The sequence below is a fragment of the Saccopteryx bilineata genome, chromosome 7 (genome assembly GCF_036850765.1).
Source record: "Saccopteryx bilineata isolate mSacBil1 chromosome 7, mSacBil1_pri_phased_curated, whole genome shotgun sequence".
NCBI classification, from domain to species: Eukaryota; Metazoa; Chordata; class Mammalia; order Chiroptera; family Emballonuridae; genus Saccopteryx; species Saccopteryx bilineata.
Genome location: NC_089496.1, coordinates 113,879,621 through 113,897,604, shown reverse-complemented (window position 1 = coordinate 113,897,604; position 17,984 = coordinate 113,879,621). Strand labels below are relative to the sequence as shown.

General features: G+C 47.1%; 1 protein-coding gene across 1 annotated transcript; it reads right to left on the bottom strand.

Moving 5' to 3' along the window:
• Window positions 1-1,135: 1,135 nt before the first annotated feature.
• Window positions 1,136-17,327, bottom strand: CYP2E1 (cytochrome P450 family 2 subfamily E member 1). The gene is made up of 9 exons (XM_066239895.1): window positions 17,103-17,327; window positions 16,075-16,234; window positions 13,605-13,754; window positions 12,758-12,918; window positions 12,171-12,347; window positions 11,075-11,216; window positions 2,839-3,026; window positions 2,211-2,352; window positions 1,136-1,472 (listed from the first exon to the last, which is right to left on the bottom strand). The coding sequence occupies exons 1-9, from the start codon at window positions 17,277-17,279 to the stop codon at window positions 1,288-1,290; spliced, it is 1,482 nt and encodes a 493-aa protein (XP_066095992.1). The 5' UTR covers window positions 17,280-17,327; the 3' UTR covers window positions 1,136-1,287.
• Window positions 17,328-17,984: the final 657 nt, after the last annotated feature.

The window sequence follows — 17,984 nt, the reverse complement described above, 5'->3', positions numbered from 1 at the left end:
TATTTGCCTGGGGATGGCTTGTTCCTCAATCTCACCTCTTATTTTATTTCAATGGTATTTAGATGAGACTTTGGACTTTAGAGTTGATGTGTGGCAAATTAAGACTTTTGGGGCTGTTGGGTGAAATAAACATATTTTGCATGTGAATACATGAGTTCTGAGAAGCTAGGGGTGTCCTCCCAAAATGTATATGTTGAAACCCTAATCCTAAGGTAACTAAATTAGAAGATGGGGCCTTTGGGACACCATTAGTTCATAAGGGTGGAACCCTTATTAATGGGATTACTATCCTTGTATGAAGCAGTCAGAAAGCTAGCTAGCTCTCTACCATGTGAGGATACAAGAAGTCAGACATCTTCCACTCAAAGGAAGGCTTCACGGAACCTCACCATGCTGGCATCCTGATCTCAGACTTCCAGCCTCCATTCAGTGAGAAATACATTTCATTTGGGAATCTGTCATAGCAGTCAGAACATACCCAGATGTGCCTTCCCTTTCCTATGTCCATGCCTCTCCTACTGACCGTTTGTCTCTCCATTTGGCCAAATGTGACTCATTTCAATGGAGGATTTCTTAAGCTAGAACTAATTTCCAAGGCAGTGCTCACCCCTGAGGAGATAGCAGACCATAACACCTGAGGCTTTGGAAACCACCTCCTAGATAGAGTTTTGGAGTGTGCTGACAAGAAAATCAACCTAAGACTTAACAGCCAAATGCACTCTCCCAGCTTTTTCCATCACTTTCAAACAGTTCAGAATTTTCCTAAGGTATTCTCTCAAACTGACATCCCCAGAGAAAATGAAACTTTTTTTTTGTCTTCTGCTGGAAGCACTATTACTCCCATATAGGTATGATGATGAGACCAATAGGCTCTTTTCAGACCAGAGGCAGCTCAGCTTCAGTTTACTGATTGCCAGTTTGTCAGAATTGGGTTTTGGTCCTCCCCTTTGGTGGATGAGATGGCAGAACAATGGATCCGATGGCACCTTTATCCTAATCCCAGAACTTGTGAATATGTTACCTTACACAGCAAAGGGGCCTGTGACTAGGTGATGAAGGATCCTGAGGTAGTGAGATGGTCCTGGGTTACCGGGGAGGAGGACCCTTACAAGAGACTGGAAGATGCTTCAACTGCTGGCTTTGAAACATGTCTTGTTTTATTAAGAGCAGTGTATGTAGTGTCTGGAGGCTCCTCATACCTACCCACTGCACCCTCAGACTGCACAGCAGGGCACGGCTTTCATCATGCCTGTCCACCAACTTCGGAGCACACCTGTCCACTCACACTTAAGAGCGGGGAATGACACAGAGTTTGTAATCAGGTGGGATGCAGGCAAACCCATTCACGGTGGGGCTGAGGTCAATATCCTTAGGGTCAACAAGAGGCTTCAAGCTAAAGTGCTGCAAAATGACGGTGAAGAGCAGAAACAGCTCCATGCGAGCCAGGCCTTCTCCGACACACACCCGCTTTCCTGCAGTGACAACAGCATGCATGAGAGACTGAGGTGAGACCAGAGGGAAGCAGGCTGAGGGAACGGCCATCCTAAAACAGGAGGGGCCACGAGCTCTCGTTGAAAAGAAGCACAGAATAGATTTAAGGATAAGTCTCAGTGACACACTTGGGGACCAGCCTTCACACACTCAAACACCAGGATTTGACTGCATAAACCCAAGGCTGGCTGGAGAACCGTCTCTGCCCTCCCCATGCTCACCCACACATCCTTCAGGAAAGAAGCCGATACTAACATCAAGTGCTAAAGCTACCAAGTTGGTTATGCGACCTCCCCCCATGCCAACACCTGAGAGAAGACCCTGAGGAAGAGACCAGGCTCACGTGGTGACAGCCCATAAAAGGTTGGATGGTTTTATGAGTCCAGACAAATGTTCTATTTTGTGTACTAACACTATAGAGAATTAGGTAATATAGCTTTGAAAAATTGTTTTTACTGAGTCTTATCAAATAGAATTTTAGCACTAAATGAAGGGAAATGTCTACTGTATGGAAAAATAATTCACCCACACCTCATTCTCAGGAATCTGGTGAAAAGATGTCATTAAACTCTAAACAAGGAGGAACACATTTGGTTCACATTGTGAATAGAAATAAGGGACATGATGCAAGCCTCAGAGGACAGCAGATCACATGTGGAGCAGAGGGCAGGAATTCAGGACAAATCCCTGGGAAGGGTACGACATCTGAGCTCTCTTACCTGCAGAAAATGGCTTGAAATAGTCACTGTACTTGAACTTCCCATTTTCATTCAGAAAATGCTCTGGTTTAAATTTCTCTGGATCAGGGAATTCTTGACTGTCAAACAAGAGGGAGTCCAGTGTTGGAACAATGACTGTACCCTATAAGAACAAAGGCTGCGTCAATCAAATTAGCAAAACATGGGCTTTCATCTGGAATCCCCCAGTGAAGAACAGTGCTTTAAATTTCATCTTATACAAGAAAGTATGTGTTAAGTTGGGGAGTTGTTTGCTTAAGGACTAGGGAGAGAGCAGTCAGGGGTCACGTCTAAGTGAAAGTGAGAGCTCTGACCTTTTCAGAGGAGTAAAGGGCTGAGTGTTACTGTTATTGCTTGTTTTCTGGTGTTAACAGATACCACCAACCCCAGGGACAGTCTAAAGAGTTCCTCTTCCATATTTCCCCCCTTTCTGTGGTCAGTGGGTCCACATGAGGACTGTGGGAAAGCAGCACTAGGCAGGGTGAGGATGCTGGCCCAGCCACATCTGCCAGAAAGAGGTGTTCTTGGACACTCCATCCTGTCCCTGCGCAGGATTGTGGCTGGCCTGGCAGGATGGTATTCAGGGTGTGCAGTCCAGTTCACATCTGACCTTGGGAATGACATATTCTCTGAACGTTGTGTCATGGTTTGCTTCATGTATCAAGTTAATGGGCAGGAGGTTGATGAACCGCAGAATCTCATGTACTGCAGCATCCATGTAGGGCATCTCCAACCTGTCCTTGAAGGCAGGGATTCGGCTTGGCCCAATCACCCTGTCAATTTCTTCATGAAGTTTCTCTGCCAAAATATGAATGGGAAGAGTCAAAGGGTTACTCTAGGCTGGCTCACCATCCAGCCAGCAGCCACCCACCCAATAGGTGTTTATGGAGCACTCCAAATGGTGAGTGCTTCAGGGTGCCCAGGAGCCATGGGTTGTTGGATAATCCTCCACAAATTTCAGTGAGAGCCAAGCTCATCAGGTTATAGTCTACAGCATGTTTTGGCATCCATTATCTTTCTAAATTTTTATGGAGGTATCATTGATTTATAGCATTTTCTAAGTTTCAAGTGTGCAACATGACAACTCAACATCTTTATGTACTTACTACTGTATACCACGCTCACCACCAAAAGTCTATCACCATCCACCACCATACAATTAAGCCCTCTTGAACCATTTCTCCCACCCTCTCCCCTCCAGTAACCACTGATCTGTTGTCTGTCTCTATGGGTTTGGTTTTGTTCTGTTTTTATTATATGTCCACATATGGGTGAAATCATATGGTATTTTTCTCTCTCTATTTGAATTCTTTCACTTGGTATAGTGAACTCAAAACCATAGAAACATTGTTATGACGTCAAGGAACTTGGTACATATTTTATTCTGCCTCTTTTATGGTTCCAAGTCTTACATTTGCATCTTCAACCCATTTAGAGTTACTTTTTGTGGATGGTATAATATAACGGTCTAGTTTCATTCCTTTCTATGTGGCTGTCTACTTTTCCTAGTGCTATTTAAATACACAGGTGTTGTCCTTGTCCTCTTCCTCTTTTATGTTTTTGTTGCCACAGACTATCCCTTTTCTTTTCTTTTTTTTTTAATTTTTTTTTTTTACTTTATTCATTTTTAGAGAGGAGAGAGAGACAGAGAGGGAGAGAGAGACAGAGAGAGAGAAGGGGGGAGGAGCTGGAAGCATCAACTCCCATATGTGCCTTGACCAGGCAAGCCCAGGGTTTCGAACCGGCGATCTCAGCATTTCCAGGTCAACGCTTTATCCACTGCGCCACCACAGGCCAGGCAGACTATCCCTTTTCATGTTGTGAGCTTGTTACCAAATTAAAATAGCTATATTTATTTTAAATGCTTTTTTTCCCTTTATGCTGTAATTTCGTGTAAAACACCTACCTGATCGGAAATAGCTTTGCGATTTTCTGGTTCCGTTTGGCTACACCTTACTCAAAGTCTTGTGTAGTTCCGCCTTTTTTTTTTTTTTTCTGGTGGAAGAGCTCCTTTCAACATTTCTTATCAGGCAGGTCTACTGGTAGTGAGTTCCCTCAGCTTTTGTTTGTCTGGAAAGGCCTTTCTTTCTCCTTTATGTCTGAAGAATAACTTTGCTAGATAGAATCTTCTTGGCTGGCAGTTTCTGTTTTCCAATATTTTGAATATGTCGTTTTACTCTCTTCTGGCCGGCAGAGCTATGCTGGGAAATCTGCTGATAGCCTAATGGAGTACCTTTGTAGGTTGCTTTTTTCCCCAGCTGCTTTTAAAATTATTTCTTTATCATTAACTTTTGACGGTTTTAATGTAATGTGTTGAAGAAGATCTTTTTGTGTTAATTGGTAGTTGTATTACCTTCCTCTTGTTTGTCCAGCTCTTTCCCAGTTTGGGAAAGTTCTCTGCTAATTTTTTTTTGTTTGTTTGTTTGTTTTTGTTTTTTTTTTACAGAGACAGAGAGAGAGTCAGAGAGAGGGATAGACAGACAGGGACAGAGAGATGAGAAGCATCAATCATTAGTTTTTCGTTGCGCGTTGCGACTTCTTAGTTGTTCATTGATTGCTTTCTCATATGTGCCTTGACCGCGGGCCTTCAGCAGACTGAGTAACCCCTTGCTGGAGCCAGCGACCTTGGGTTCAAGCTGGGGGGCTTTTTGCTCAAGCCAGATGAGCCCGCGTTCAAGCCGGCAACCTCGGGGTCTCGAACCTGGGTCCTTCCACATCCCAGTCCAACGCTCTATCCACTGCGCCACCGCCTGGTCAGGCTAATATTTCTTTTAATAAGGTCTCTGTTCCCTTTTACTCTCTTCTCATTCTGGGATACCCATTATCCTATGTTGCTTTTTTCTTTTTTTCCTTTTCTTTTTTTTTTTTTTATAATGGAGTAAGATAATTCTCCTAGAGCTTCTTCATTTAAAATAATGTAGGTCTCTCTCCTCTTCCACTTCTAGATTTTTTTTTTATTTTTTTTTTTTACAGAGAGAGAGTCAGAGAGAGGGAGGGATAAGACAGGGACAGACAGACAGGAACGGAGAGATGAGAAGCATCAATCATTCATTTTTCATTGCACATTGCGACACCTTAGTTATTCATCGATTGCTTTCTCATATGTGCCTTGACCTCAGGCTTTCAGCAAACCAAGTGACCCTTTGCTCGAGCCAGCGACTTTGGGTCCAAGCTGATGAGCTTTTGCTCAAACCAAATGAGCCCGTGCTCAAGCTGGTGACCTCGGAGTCTCGAACCTGGGTCCTTCCGCATCCCAGTCTGATGCTCTGTCCACTGCACCACTGCCTGGTCAGGCAATCACTTCTAGATTTTTATCTTCTATCCCATGTGGTCTGCTTTCTGATGCATTCTTCATCTCATTTACAAAACCTTAAGCTCCAGAATTCTTGTTTGGTTCTTTTTTAGACTTCCAGTTTCTTTGGTAAAGTGATATTTCTGTTCATTAATTTTACTCTTGAGTGCATTACATGATCTTTCTGAGTTTGGGGGGGGGGAGGGAGAGAGATTTGTTGAGTTCCTTCATGATACTTTGAATTTGATATCAGTTAGATCACAATCTTCTGAGACTTTACATTAGGTTTCTGTCTTTTTTTTCTGTGATACCATGTTACCATGATTTTTCATGGTTTTTGATGAGTTGTTCCTCTTCCAGTGCATTTAAAGTAGTAAACACTCTTCTTATTCAGGCAAAGCGTTGTTCAATTTGATTCTAGGAATTCCAAAGGTTGGCATTTAGAGGCCTTCCTTTTGTTTTTCAGTGGGTGGCGATACAGAACAAATTTTTGGTTTCTCTTACCTGCGTTGCCTCTACTGACGTCTGAGAACAAGCACTTTGCCCTCGCGCCCCCCCCACTGCCTCTGCCAGAGCTGGGGCTGGTGCCCTTGCTGATTCTTAATGTCTCTGAAGTTGCTGGTCCTTGCTGCTGCCGGTGTCACTGTGGTTGTGGGCACTGCTGCCAGGATCACAAGCATCTCTGCAAGGTCCAGGTTGTCTAGTTTGAAGGCACCGCCACAGCCACAGGTTAGGAGCTGAGGTCACAGACACTGCATGGCCAGAGGACTGGGGTTGTCGACGCTACCACCACAGCTACCCGGGTCCTTGCTTGCCTCCATTATCTCAGCTGATCATGAGTGATCCAGTTCTTGTCTTTATGCCCAAAATAGAGAATGACAAAAGGGTCTTGGGAATTTCTACTACAAGAGAAATCTCTGCATTAATAACTATGCCAGGCTGCTTTACTGCATGCTTCTAAGTACAAAGGTGAATGGCAGAATGATAACAAGCAGGCACACCTACTGCTTGAAGAACTGCTAGGAAGCAGGAGTCTAGAAGTCCCTGTCTTTCTGGCAGAGTTAACAGCAACCTTTGGCAAATTGCTTGGTCTTTCTGGGTTTGAGGTTTCCTGTGGGCCTCTATAATATGTTGAATGAACTGCAAAGTTATATACAGTATGGTACCTGGGTAAAAACTTAAAACACATACATCAATATTGAGTGTCTGGTACTCAGTAACTGTCATGCATGCTCAGGGGTGACACATAGCAGTTCTGGGGGGTGGGCAGGGAAGCATGGAGAGGAGCTCAACTGGCTCTGGCCATATTTCCTTTTCAAGAGCTCTGAATTTTGCACAGCATAGTATTAATACATGTTAACTTTGGCAGTGGATATATAAGTCACATTTCTGTCTTTTTCTTTCTAATAGAAATTAATAGACATCTAATAATGATGTCTATGATGACATCAGAGTGATGGTGGCATGAGAGATAACCTTGATCTTGCCCCTTGAAATTTCAACAAATTGAACAGCTATACCTCAGCAAAGGAACCCCAGCTGGGCTCATAGGCATGCCTGATAGATCCATACACCCAATTGACTAAAGGTGGGAAGGTTAAAAAATGAGGGGCAGAAGATAAGAAGCACTCATGGTCAGCTCAGGAGAGGGGAAAAGCCCAGACTGTCTGGACTTTTGTCTGCCCAGGCTCTACAGAAGGGCACAGAGAGATTGGGGAACATCTGCTGTGATACTGAACCAAAGCAGCAGAGTGTGGAGTCACCACCAGTGTTCCCACGGTCTGCCCGCAACCCGCACTCAGAAACACAAAAATACAAAGTGCGGCCTTGCAGACTCCCAGATACCACAGGCTCCCTCCTCTCACGGGTATAGAGAGTAGCAGAGACATACCCCACAGCTAACGAACAGAGGTGCTCTCTGTCTGGTAGCCTGCTCTGTTGGAACACAGGGAGGAGTACCCAAAAGCCTGAAAGTGCCACTGCTAAAGCTGTAAAGCCCTCACAAGTCCTACCCATCACCACAGCAGCCCTGCCTCCACCTTTGCAACAGCAGCTTCTCTTTTTTTTTGTATTTTGAGTCAGATGAAGGGAGATAGTGAGTGAGACAGACTCCCGCATGCGCCCTGGTAACTGCTGTCTTGGGCTAATGATCAAATCAATAGAGCTATTTTTAGTGCCTGAAGCTGAGACTCGGACCAACTGAACCATCCTCAGCACCTGGGCAATGCTTGAACCAATTGAGCCACTGGCTGTGGGAGGGGAAGAGGGAGACTAGTGGGAGGGGAAAGAAGCAGATGGTCGCTTCTCCTGTGTGCCCTGACCGGGAATGGAACCCAGGATGTCTATATGCCAGGCCAGCGCTCTATCCACTGAGCCACCAGCCAGGGCCAACAGCAGCTTCTTAGTAGAGTTCAGCCTGGGATTTTACAGAGCTAAAAGTTGTAATACAGTGCTATTACTGGAAAAAGATAGAGAAACCTATCAAAAATCTTTCTTCAGCCCTGACCGGCTGGCTCAGTGGTAGAGCGTCGGCCTGGTGTGCAGGAGTCCCGGGATCAATTCCCAGCCAGGGCACACAGGAGAAGCACCCATCTGCTTCTCCACCCCTCCCCCTCTCCTTCCTCTCTGTCTCTCTCTTCCCCTCCCGCAGCCAAGGCTCCATTGGAGTAAAGCACTGAGGATGGCTCTGTGGCCTCTGCCTCAGGCGTTAGAACGGCTCTGGTTGCGGCAGAGCAATGCCCCAAGATGGGCAGAGCATTGCCCCCTGGTGGGCATGCCGGGTGGATCCCGGTTGGGCGCATGTGGGAGTCTGTCTGACTGCCTCCCCATTTCCAACTTCGGAAAAATACAAAAAAAACCCAAACTTTCTTCTACCCTTTTCCTTTGGTTATGTTGGTGTTTTGTTTCTTTTTGATTATTTGTTTTTGTTTTCTGTGCTTTTTCCTTTAATTTTCTTTTACTTTTATTTAATTTTTTTTAATAAGTTTTATTTATTTATTTATTTTACAGAGACAGAGAGTGAGTCAGAGAGAGGGATAGACAGGGACAGACAGACAGGAACGGAGAGAGATGAGAAGCATCAATCATCAGTTTCTCGTTGTGCGTTGTGACTTCTTAGTTGTTCATTGATTGCTTTCTCACATGTGCCTTGACCATGGGCCTTCAGCAGACCGAGTAACCCCCTGCTGGGGCCAGCGACCTTGGGTCCAAGCTGGTGAACTCTTTGCTCAAGCCAGATGAGCCAGCGCTCAAGCTGGCGACCTCGGGGTCTCGAACCTGGGTCCTTCCGCATCCCAGTCCGACACTCTATCCACTGCGCCACCACCTGGTCAGGCACTTTTATTTAATTTTTAAATGTGTTGTTCTTCTTGTTGTTTGCTTGATTTCTTAATACCACTCTCAAATGCACTCAAGGCAGAAAAAAAGGAATACCATGACTACCCAAGAAAAAGATGTAGTTCAGAAAGAAAATGAAAATCCTCCAGAAAGCAATGGAAAACTTGGAGTTAAATAACAGAGAATTAAAAATTGAAGTTCTGAAAATACTCAACGAGATGTGACTCATTAATGGGTACTGATGGGCAATTTAGTAAGCTCAGAAAACAAAACAAATACCTCACCAAAGAGATTGAAACTTTAAAAACAAAGATGAAGAACTCAATACATGGACTAAAAAAAACACACAATGGAGAAAAGAAAGCCTCTTGAATAAATGGTGCTGGGAAAATTGGAAAGCCACACGCAAAAGAATCAAACTCGACTACACTTTGTCCCCCTGCACAAAAATTAATTCAAAATGGGTCAAAGACCTAAATATAAGGTCTGAAACAATAAATTACATAGAAGAAAACATAGGTACTAAGCTCATGGACCTTGGCTATAGAGAACAATTTATGAATTTGACCCCAAAGGCAAGGGAAGTAAAGGTAACAGTAAATGAATGGAACTATATTAAACTAAAAAGCTTCTGCAAAGCAAAAGAAACCTATAACAAAACAAAAAAAGCAGCCAACCAAATGGGAGATGATATTTACAAACAACAGCTCCAATAAGGGGTTACTATCCAAAACATAAAGAACTCACAAAACTCAAAACATAAAGAACTCACAAAACTCAAAAACAAAAAGAGCAACAAACAAGCAAACAATCCAATTAAAAAATGGGGAGAGGACCTTAATAAATACTTGTCCCAAGAAGACGTACAAACAGTCAACAGATATATTAAAAAAATGCCCATCTTCACTAGCTATTAGAGAAATGCAAATCAGAACTACAATGAGATACCACCTCACACCTGTGAGCTTGACTTCGGGTGATGGACAGACAACTCAATCAACAGTTCAAATGCTATAGAGACATTCACCTAAAACCTATGTATTCTTATTGATCAATGTCATACCATTAAATTTAATTTCAAAATTTAAAAAGTCAATCAATAAAAAAATTGAAAAAAGTAAATTCCTCATAATTAATAATATAAAACGTTTTTTAGTCTATAGTTTCCCTGATACAGAGCGGTCTGAAGCTCCCTTAGAACTGCCACCACTTGTGAGAGGCTTTGCTCCATGGACTTGAGGCTGCTTCACCCTCATCTTTCTGTCAGAGGTAAAATCAAGGACTCTGAGTCAGCAGGATGAGGTTCGATCTTGGTCAGGTCATGTACCCAGGCTCCAGGGGGAAACTGCCTCATATTCTAGATCTAATCTCAGGAATACTTTGTCTTAAAGGGCTTGTCCCATGCCTGGCACGCAGCAGGAGCCAAATTATGATCAGAGCAGTGAGCATAGCTGGGGGGGGGTGGTGAAGGGGCTCCTTGGAACAAGGCTGCCCAGCCCAGTGCAAGGCCAGGCTCCAGGCTTGGGCACTGGTCACTAAGGTCACCCTTACCCCAAGCAGCAGTCCTTTCTTCCTCTCCATGGAGATTGGTGCTGATTGACCTGTTAATATATTGGTGCTCCTCACATCATCTCTACTTGGCTCATGTGGGTACGTCCAGTTTACAACCTTCCACACATGTGGCCCCAGGTGCCATGTCTTCTCCTCCAGGGCACCCTGAATCCTGGCTGGCCCAGGAAAGAGGGAAGGGACTGCAGAGCAGTGGGCAGCTTTGGAAAGCTTCACATTGGGCCTTCTTTCTTCTGATCCTCATTCTTCCTGGGAAGATATGCAAGGGGGGCCTGCTCTGCCAAGAGGGCCAGGTTGGCATTATTTTCAGGGACAGTGTTGGCATTATTCTCAGTGTCATAAACAGGTGCTGCTAGGGAGCAGAATACAGGTGGCATTGCATTTCGTCAACTGGTGATGGGCTTTCTTTCTTGTACTCAGGGGTGCCAGTGGGGCCTGGGAGGACTGGTGTTGAGGAGTGCCAGGCAGCTGTCATATACAAGGACACCTACCCTCAATGAATTTGCCCAGCAATCCTAAGTGTCAGTCCTGCAAGGGTTAACAAACAATGCCACTTGCAGACAGACAGCTGAAACCTAAATACTGAAAGTCGACCGTCCAGGTGAGATAGACACACAGTCCTGGGCTCCTTGCCTATAGTTTGACATACCTTCAATCTCTGGATATTTCATGAGAATCAGGAGCCCATATTTCAAAGTGGTGCTGGTGGTCACTGCTCCTGCAAAGAACAGGTCAGCCAAGGTCACAGAAATGCTGTCCAAGGTGTACATGGGCTCTGTGCTGTGTTTTTCCTGCAGATGTTAGAGACAGACAGGGACTTGGTAAGGGGACATCTTCAGGTGAATGAGAAAGAGACCCTTGCATCCCTCAGCAGCAGAGAAGCCGCAGCCCTGACAACTCCACATGGAGGAGGGGCAGCTGTGCACAAGGTTGTCCTGTGGAGACACAGCCATCTCCGCTGCACAGGTAGGGAAACCAGGCCTCCCTGAAAGGTGAGGGACTGTGCGCCTTGCCCAGGCTGCGGGGCTGTGCTCCTTTTACAGCACCGAGGGCTGTCTTTGAGGGGTGAGTCTCTACCCAGTGTTGTCTCAGGACCTCCTAGAGCCCAGGGCTAAGCTATGGAGCCTCTGCTAACACCCCAGTGCTTTTGGGTCCCAGGAAGCAGGGAAGTGCTGGGAAGCTACTGAAGCTGAACACCTGGAAGGGCAGTGAGGGAGGGGTCCAACTGATGGAGGACATTCTCAGACAACCTGGGCTGTTTTCCAGGGAGTCGTGTGCTGTTCTAAACCGCAAGTGACATCAAAGGAAAGAGGGAAGTGTCACCAATCTGGTTTGGGGGTCCTGAGAGGCTGTCAGGCCTGGAACTCCTTAAAGTCATGCACTATTGGGAGTTCAAGTGCTGATGAGAAATGCTGCAGGCCTCGCTCCAGATGCTCGGGTTTAAGAGGCATGGTATGAGGGTCCCAAGGCTTGTCCCACAGCCCCAACAGTGTTCCCAAGACCACAGGGGACAGTCCTGTGGTGTGGAAGGCAGCCCGGCAGGCTGGCTATGCCCCAGCATGTGTGTGAGCATATGTGGTGGTTGTGTGCAGCCAGTGTACTGTGTAACCAGAAGCTCCGGAATAGGCCTGGTGTGAGGAACTAGGCACCAGCAGTGCAGGTTGTGACAATCTGAGCAACACCCGCCCCTCACACCATCTCAGAGCAGCAAGCCCTCGGTCTCCTGGGGCATGCTGGGAGGGCACCTTTTCCATTTCCAGGAGCAAAGAGTCAACGACGTCTCGTGGGCAGCTGGGGTCCAGGGATTTCTGATGCTCCTTCACTCTCTCTAAAGTATAGTGTTTTATTGCAGATACATTTTTCATTAATTTTTTGTGGCTTCCAGGCAGGTAGCGCATATAGCTTGGAAAAGCATTATAAATCTAGAAAGAGAGAGAGAGAGGAAATTTCTTACTATATGTTTTTTTCCTGGATGCAACATAATTTTCTGTACTGGACTAATAAGTTTCTCCAAACCTCAATTTATGGCTGTCACTATTGCATTCTGGCCCACAGTACTATTTGCACACCCCTCCGTTAGCAGTGCACATTCTGTGGGGACTGTGAACACAGGGCATGGGTCACGTGTCCAGTGGGGACTAATTTTAAAGAGCGAATGGTAAGCATCACGAGGTTACCAGATGGCAGCGTTGGGCTCATGGACGTCTGCAGAAGGAATACTCAGAACAGAAGTCCTGGTCTGTCTATCCACACAACCCAAATTCCCCTTCTCTGATGTAACCGTGGCTGAAACTGAGTGCATACTAATGAAAAAGGAAGGACGTGGCTTCACCTGCAGCCAGGGAGTGCTGAGCAGGTACAAGTTCTCATTGAACAAGCTCTGCATCCTCACATTTGTGCTGTCGTTGTAGTCGAAGTGCTTGCGGAAGAGAATGTCCGCAATGACATTGCAGGGTGCACTGCCCACTAGGAAGGTGGGATCGAAAGGCTGGCCTGGAAAACAGGTGAACCTGAGGAAAGGTACCACATGGCTCTTGCGAGAAGATGCCTTAAAAAAGTATGACAGTTCACAGCCCTGGCCAGCTGACTCAGCGGTAAAGTGTCAGCCCAGCATGTGGAAGTCCTGGGTTTGATTCCCGGCCAGGGCACACAGGAGAAGCGCCCATCTGCTTCTCCACCCCTCCCCCTCTCCTTCCTCTCTGTCTCTCTCTTCCTCTCCTGCAGCCAAGGGTCCACTGGAGCAAAGTTGGCCCAGGCGCTAAGGATGGCTCTATGGCCTCTGCCTCAGGCGCTAGAATGGCTTTGATTGCGGCAGAGCATCGCCTCCTGGTGGGCATGCCGGGTGGATCCCGGTCGGGCGCATGCGGAAGTCTGTCTTTGCCTCCCCGCTTCTCACTTCAGAAAAATACAAAAAAAAAAAAAAAAAAAGTATGACAGTTCACAAAAGATAGGGATGTTAGAACTTATGTGTGATTCTTTACTTTTCAGTAATTCAGGTGTAACAGTTACACACGTGATCACCACTCTTGCTCCTCTTGCAATGCAGAGAGGACCCTGGTTATAAAATGGAGTGGGAGGATGAAGAGGCTTTCCTGTGTGCCCGGCTGCTTTGGGCTGTCCCATGTCCCTGGGGCCCAGGCCAGGGCTGAAGAGCGGTCCTGTGTGATGGCCATACTCACCCTTGGTCCTCCTGAGCGCCTCCAGCAGGAAGCGGGACTCCCTCTGGATCCGGGCCTCGTTGCCTTGCTTTGCCATCCCAAAGTCACGGAGGATGCTCAGGGAAAACCGCCGGGTGTCCTGCCAGCTGTGGCCATTATTGAAAGTAATCCCTACAGAAAGATAGCGGAGTTACAAAGCCCAGATTGAGCACCCACCCTACAGAGGGCAGAGAGCCTGGACCCAACCCGTGCGGGCTGGCCAGTGCACCTGGGGACCCTGCCCCTCGGCCAGTGGCTGCTGGTCCCTGTGTGTCCTCTGTGCACACCCGCAACCCACTGTCGTTCCTTTCCCCCAAAGCACATAAACCGCACCTGCCACTGCTTTCCCATCTAGTGACGGAATTCCTGCAAAACCTGTTTTCATTGATTTTCACCCTCACACCACAAAGAACCTGAACTTGTGACTCTGTGGCTTCACAAAATGCCCTTACTAAGTTTGCGGGCGATGTCATCGTCGTAGTCGTGTGCCCCACCCCACGCACAGACCAGTTCCTCCTCTGTGTGGGTGCAGGGAGGGGCACACGGCCACCTGTTTCAAGGCCCCCCACAAAGTTGAACACAAAAGTGGGGTCCTAGGCTCTGGTCCACTCGTCTGAACTTCAGGTTCCTGTGGGACTTAGTGCAGCATGGAAGATGTGTCCTAACTTGTGTTATCCACCTGCCATGGCACTAAGAGAGTTGCCCAGGAAGCCTGGAGGCCAGAGCTGTGGGCTGTGCCGGAGCCCTGGGGACACAGAAGTCATGAGGAGGACAGCTCGGCGAGAGGAGCATGAACCATGTTGAAGTGCAGGCAGATGATTTCAACTGTCACAGGAAGAGTGCTGCAGCGAGGCAGGGACAGACAGACACAGAAAGATACAGAGACAGATAGATTAAAAAAGAAACGGAGAAAGAAGAGATACAGAGAGACAGAAACAGATAGAGACAGAGAGATACAGAGATGGAGAGACAGACAGCCAAGACGAGCCAGCATTGTGTGGGATCCAGAAGATGAACTGGAAACAGAGATGAACTGGCTGCTCTCTCAGAGTTTCACCAAATCGGACTGAGTGGTGATGTGGGCCTCTCGCTCTTAGCATGCGGCCAGTGCTCTCACTATCATGCAAATAATGAACACTCACATCATGCTCTTAGGATACCAGATGCATCCCATATCCAGGGTCCCACTGACCTTCAGGGTCAGCTCTGGGCCATGTGGGGCATACAGAGATAGGAGTGTGGATCCTCAGGCAGAAGGCAGAGAAGTCCCCGTGAGTCCAGCCCGGATACACTCAGGGGCTCATAATTTGGACCAGGGGTGGGGTGGTATAGTAAGCCTTCTAGTGTTAGTGATGTTGATTGAGGCGGTTACTTTTGCTTTTCACTAATCCAAAGGAGTAAAATAAATCCACAATGTCCAAGAGGAAAAAGCAAATGCTGTGACAGGATGTAACCTTGGAAATGTAGCCTGGAAAAATCAGGTGAGAACACTGTGTCCACCTGTAATCACATCAATTAAAAAATTCTACATAAAATGGGTAAAGGTTTTCCAGAGGTTTGTCACCACAGTTGACTCAGGAAGAGGCTCCCACATTTTGTGGGGTAGATGGGACACTGTGTTTATTTCTGATCTGCTTTAAATATCACCGAAAATTAAACCAACAGTGAGCATGTGAAGTGTACACAGGCAAGTCCGAGGACAGGAAGGACAGTGCAGCAGGTGGGGGCCACAAGTATTTGAGGGTGAGAGCTAAAGAAGGGAACCCCACCGAGTGGGTGTCCTCCATAGGCTCCAGGACCTCCCAGGAGACACAGAAGGCATGGTCTGGGGTCACGAGTCTGGAAAACACTCAGCTAAAGATCAGCTACACCCCAGACCCCTCCCCTCCCCCTGCAGGAGGTAACAAGTGCATTTTTTCTGGACAAGAGGAACTCAGGGCTGTGGAAACACAAGGTGCACAGAACAGAGAGGTGAGGCTGGGGAAGATGGCACCTTGTGAAAGACTCATTCTGAACTCAAGGCTTGTGCCTGCACTCAGCACCCCTATCCTGGTCTAAGAACATCCCCACGTTGATCTCAGAGCGCCCTCTGTGGAGAACAAAGACTGTCACTGAGCAAAGCTCTGTGGATCGGCTCAGTGTCCAGCAGGTCTTGGAACGCATCATGGGAGAGGGGGCCTCAGTGAGTGGAGCTGCAGTGCCCAGGAGCAGCTGAAGCTGTGAATGATAAGGGCGTGGAGGAGACTGGGCGCTTGGGATACAGGTGTCATCACAACACTTCCATGAAAATGCATGTTGTGTGATGACTGGATGAATGAACGTACCAACTGTCACCAGAATTGTCTGGGCATCTTTCTGCCTTTTCGCCTTTAGTCTGCTGCTTGTTATTATTGTTTCCGCCCCTGCTGGGCTCCTGAGCACCCGCCATGGGCACAGTGAGAAGCAGGGGTACCTTTTTCCTTGTGTGCCTCGTACACAGCATATTCTCCTCTTCCAGAAAACTTGTTCTTATTCTGGAGCAGTGCTTCCCGAAAAGCCTTGTAGCCGTGCAGAACCACAACGCGTTGGGAGCCCAGATACAAAGTGAACACAGGCCCGAAGCGCTCTGCCAGCTGCAAGACCAGCAAGCAGGAGTGAGGCCAAGACCGAGACACCCCCGAGGGATCTGGGGAAGCTCTCTTTGTCCAGCCTGACTGTGAAGACCCTCCACAAATGGCTTTCTTCTGCAGGGAGTCTGATTGCAGCACACCTGTGCACATAGCTGCCCACCTGCTGTGACTAATTCTCTCCCTGTGGGTCAGTGTTTCTGCCCTGAGGCCACTTTGCCCACTTCTGCCCTATCACTTTCACTGTCTCTTGTTCCTAGTCAAGGGCATGGGTCCTAGGTCACTGCAGGAGGACCCAGAGCCCAGCACTGTCTTGGCCCCTGGGAGCCCACCCTCTGTGGTACGTAAAGCACCATCAACACCTCCCTTAATGAAAACACTTTCCAAGACTGCCCTGTGCTCTGTGGCATTCTTTTATTAACCCATTTAATAGATTTATCAACTTATTTAGTTTTTGATCTGTTGCTCATTCACTGTTCACAGCAGTCATAGGGGAGAAGGTACCAGGCTGGTTGGTCATACTTCACTGTCTACTCTGTTCTTTGGAATCTACAGAGAACTCCAGGTTTATACCAGCGTGTGGGCACCCGGTATGAATGCATGATACCATGCATTGCAGAGCCTCGCTGAGCCAGCCAACAACAAGGCAGTGAACATGCATCTCAAGCAGGGGCTCCCAGGCCACCCATGGCTGATGCCTGTTTGAGTGCTCCATGCCCAAGCTGTACCATTAGCTAAATATTTTGAATGTCATTCTTAAACACTACTCTTAATTCAGTTAAATCAGAGCAATTTGTCTGACAATGACTTGAATGCACACATATTACATCTCATTCCCAATTCCCCTCCCCCAAATCAACAATATTTCTCTTACCCTGGTGAAGGAATTGGGAATATCTTTCAAATCCAGCTGGAAAATATTCCCAACGATGGGCAGTGGGAACGGGCCTGGGGGCAGTTTCCAGCTGCTGTACATGTGTTTCCAGATGGAGGTGAGCAGCAGAACGACCAGCCACACCAGCAGGGCGACCGTGATGCCTAGGGCAGCCATGGCACCTGTGGGGGTCTCTGACAACTTGTGTGGGCTCCTGTGGAAAGGCAAAGCTTTTATAATGCACCCTTGAGAAGGAGGGTGACCGGCCAGCCAATGCCACCCGCCTTCTCCTCTGGCCCAGAACATCGGTTTACCATTAGCTGGTGTTTGCCCTTGCCACAAAGGCCAACTCCTGCAGTGATTGCTTCCAAGGAGCTCTGTCCAGGCTTGGACCATGCCTGAGCTCTGTCGACACTGATTGCTGACACTGGCACCAATGTCTAGTGTTGACTTAAGAATGCCCAAACCCGTAAAGATTTTTTTACAAAAGCTTATTTGAGCAAAATAGTGGATATACCTATAAGCAGATCTCAACAGACTGAGAAAAATTTTTCCAAGAATGACAGTTTGCAGTTTCTTTCGTGCATTCAGAATTAAGGAGGGAACGTAAGGAAGATTAAATGAAGGTGGGAGAAGGGAAGGTGGGGACTGGATTGCAGGTAATGAGATCATGTGCTCTTTTGAGACATCTGAAAAGAGAGTCACTGGAGTTAGTTATTCAGGTGTGTTGACCCAGACACACAAGAACAGTGGACAGGGTCACTTAAAGCAAAGATAAACCTTTCAATAAAGAAGCTATATGCTCGAGGTGTGACAACCCACATGAGCTTCCCAGCTAGGAGTTTATGATCAGGTCACCCTTTGAGGCTCCTTTTTCACCCA

Coding starts and splice junctions, on each gene's coding strand:
- CYP2E1 (XM_066239895.1), bottom strand. CDS start 17,279: ATGGCTGCCCTAGGCATCACGGTCGCCCTGCTGGTGTGGCTGGTCGTT. Junction 12,348..12,757: donor TCAGCACTCCCTGGCTGCAG/GTGAAGCCACGT, acceptor CTCTCTTTCTAG/ATTTATAATGCTTTTCCAAG. Junction 11,217..12,170: donor TGCTCCTGGAAATGGAAAAG/GTGCCCTCCCAG, acceptor TAACATCTGCAG/GAAAAACACAGCACAGAGCC.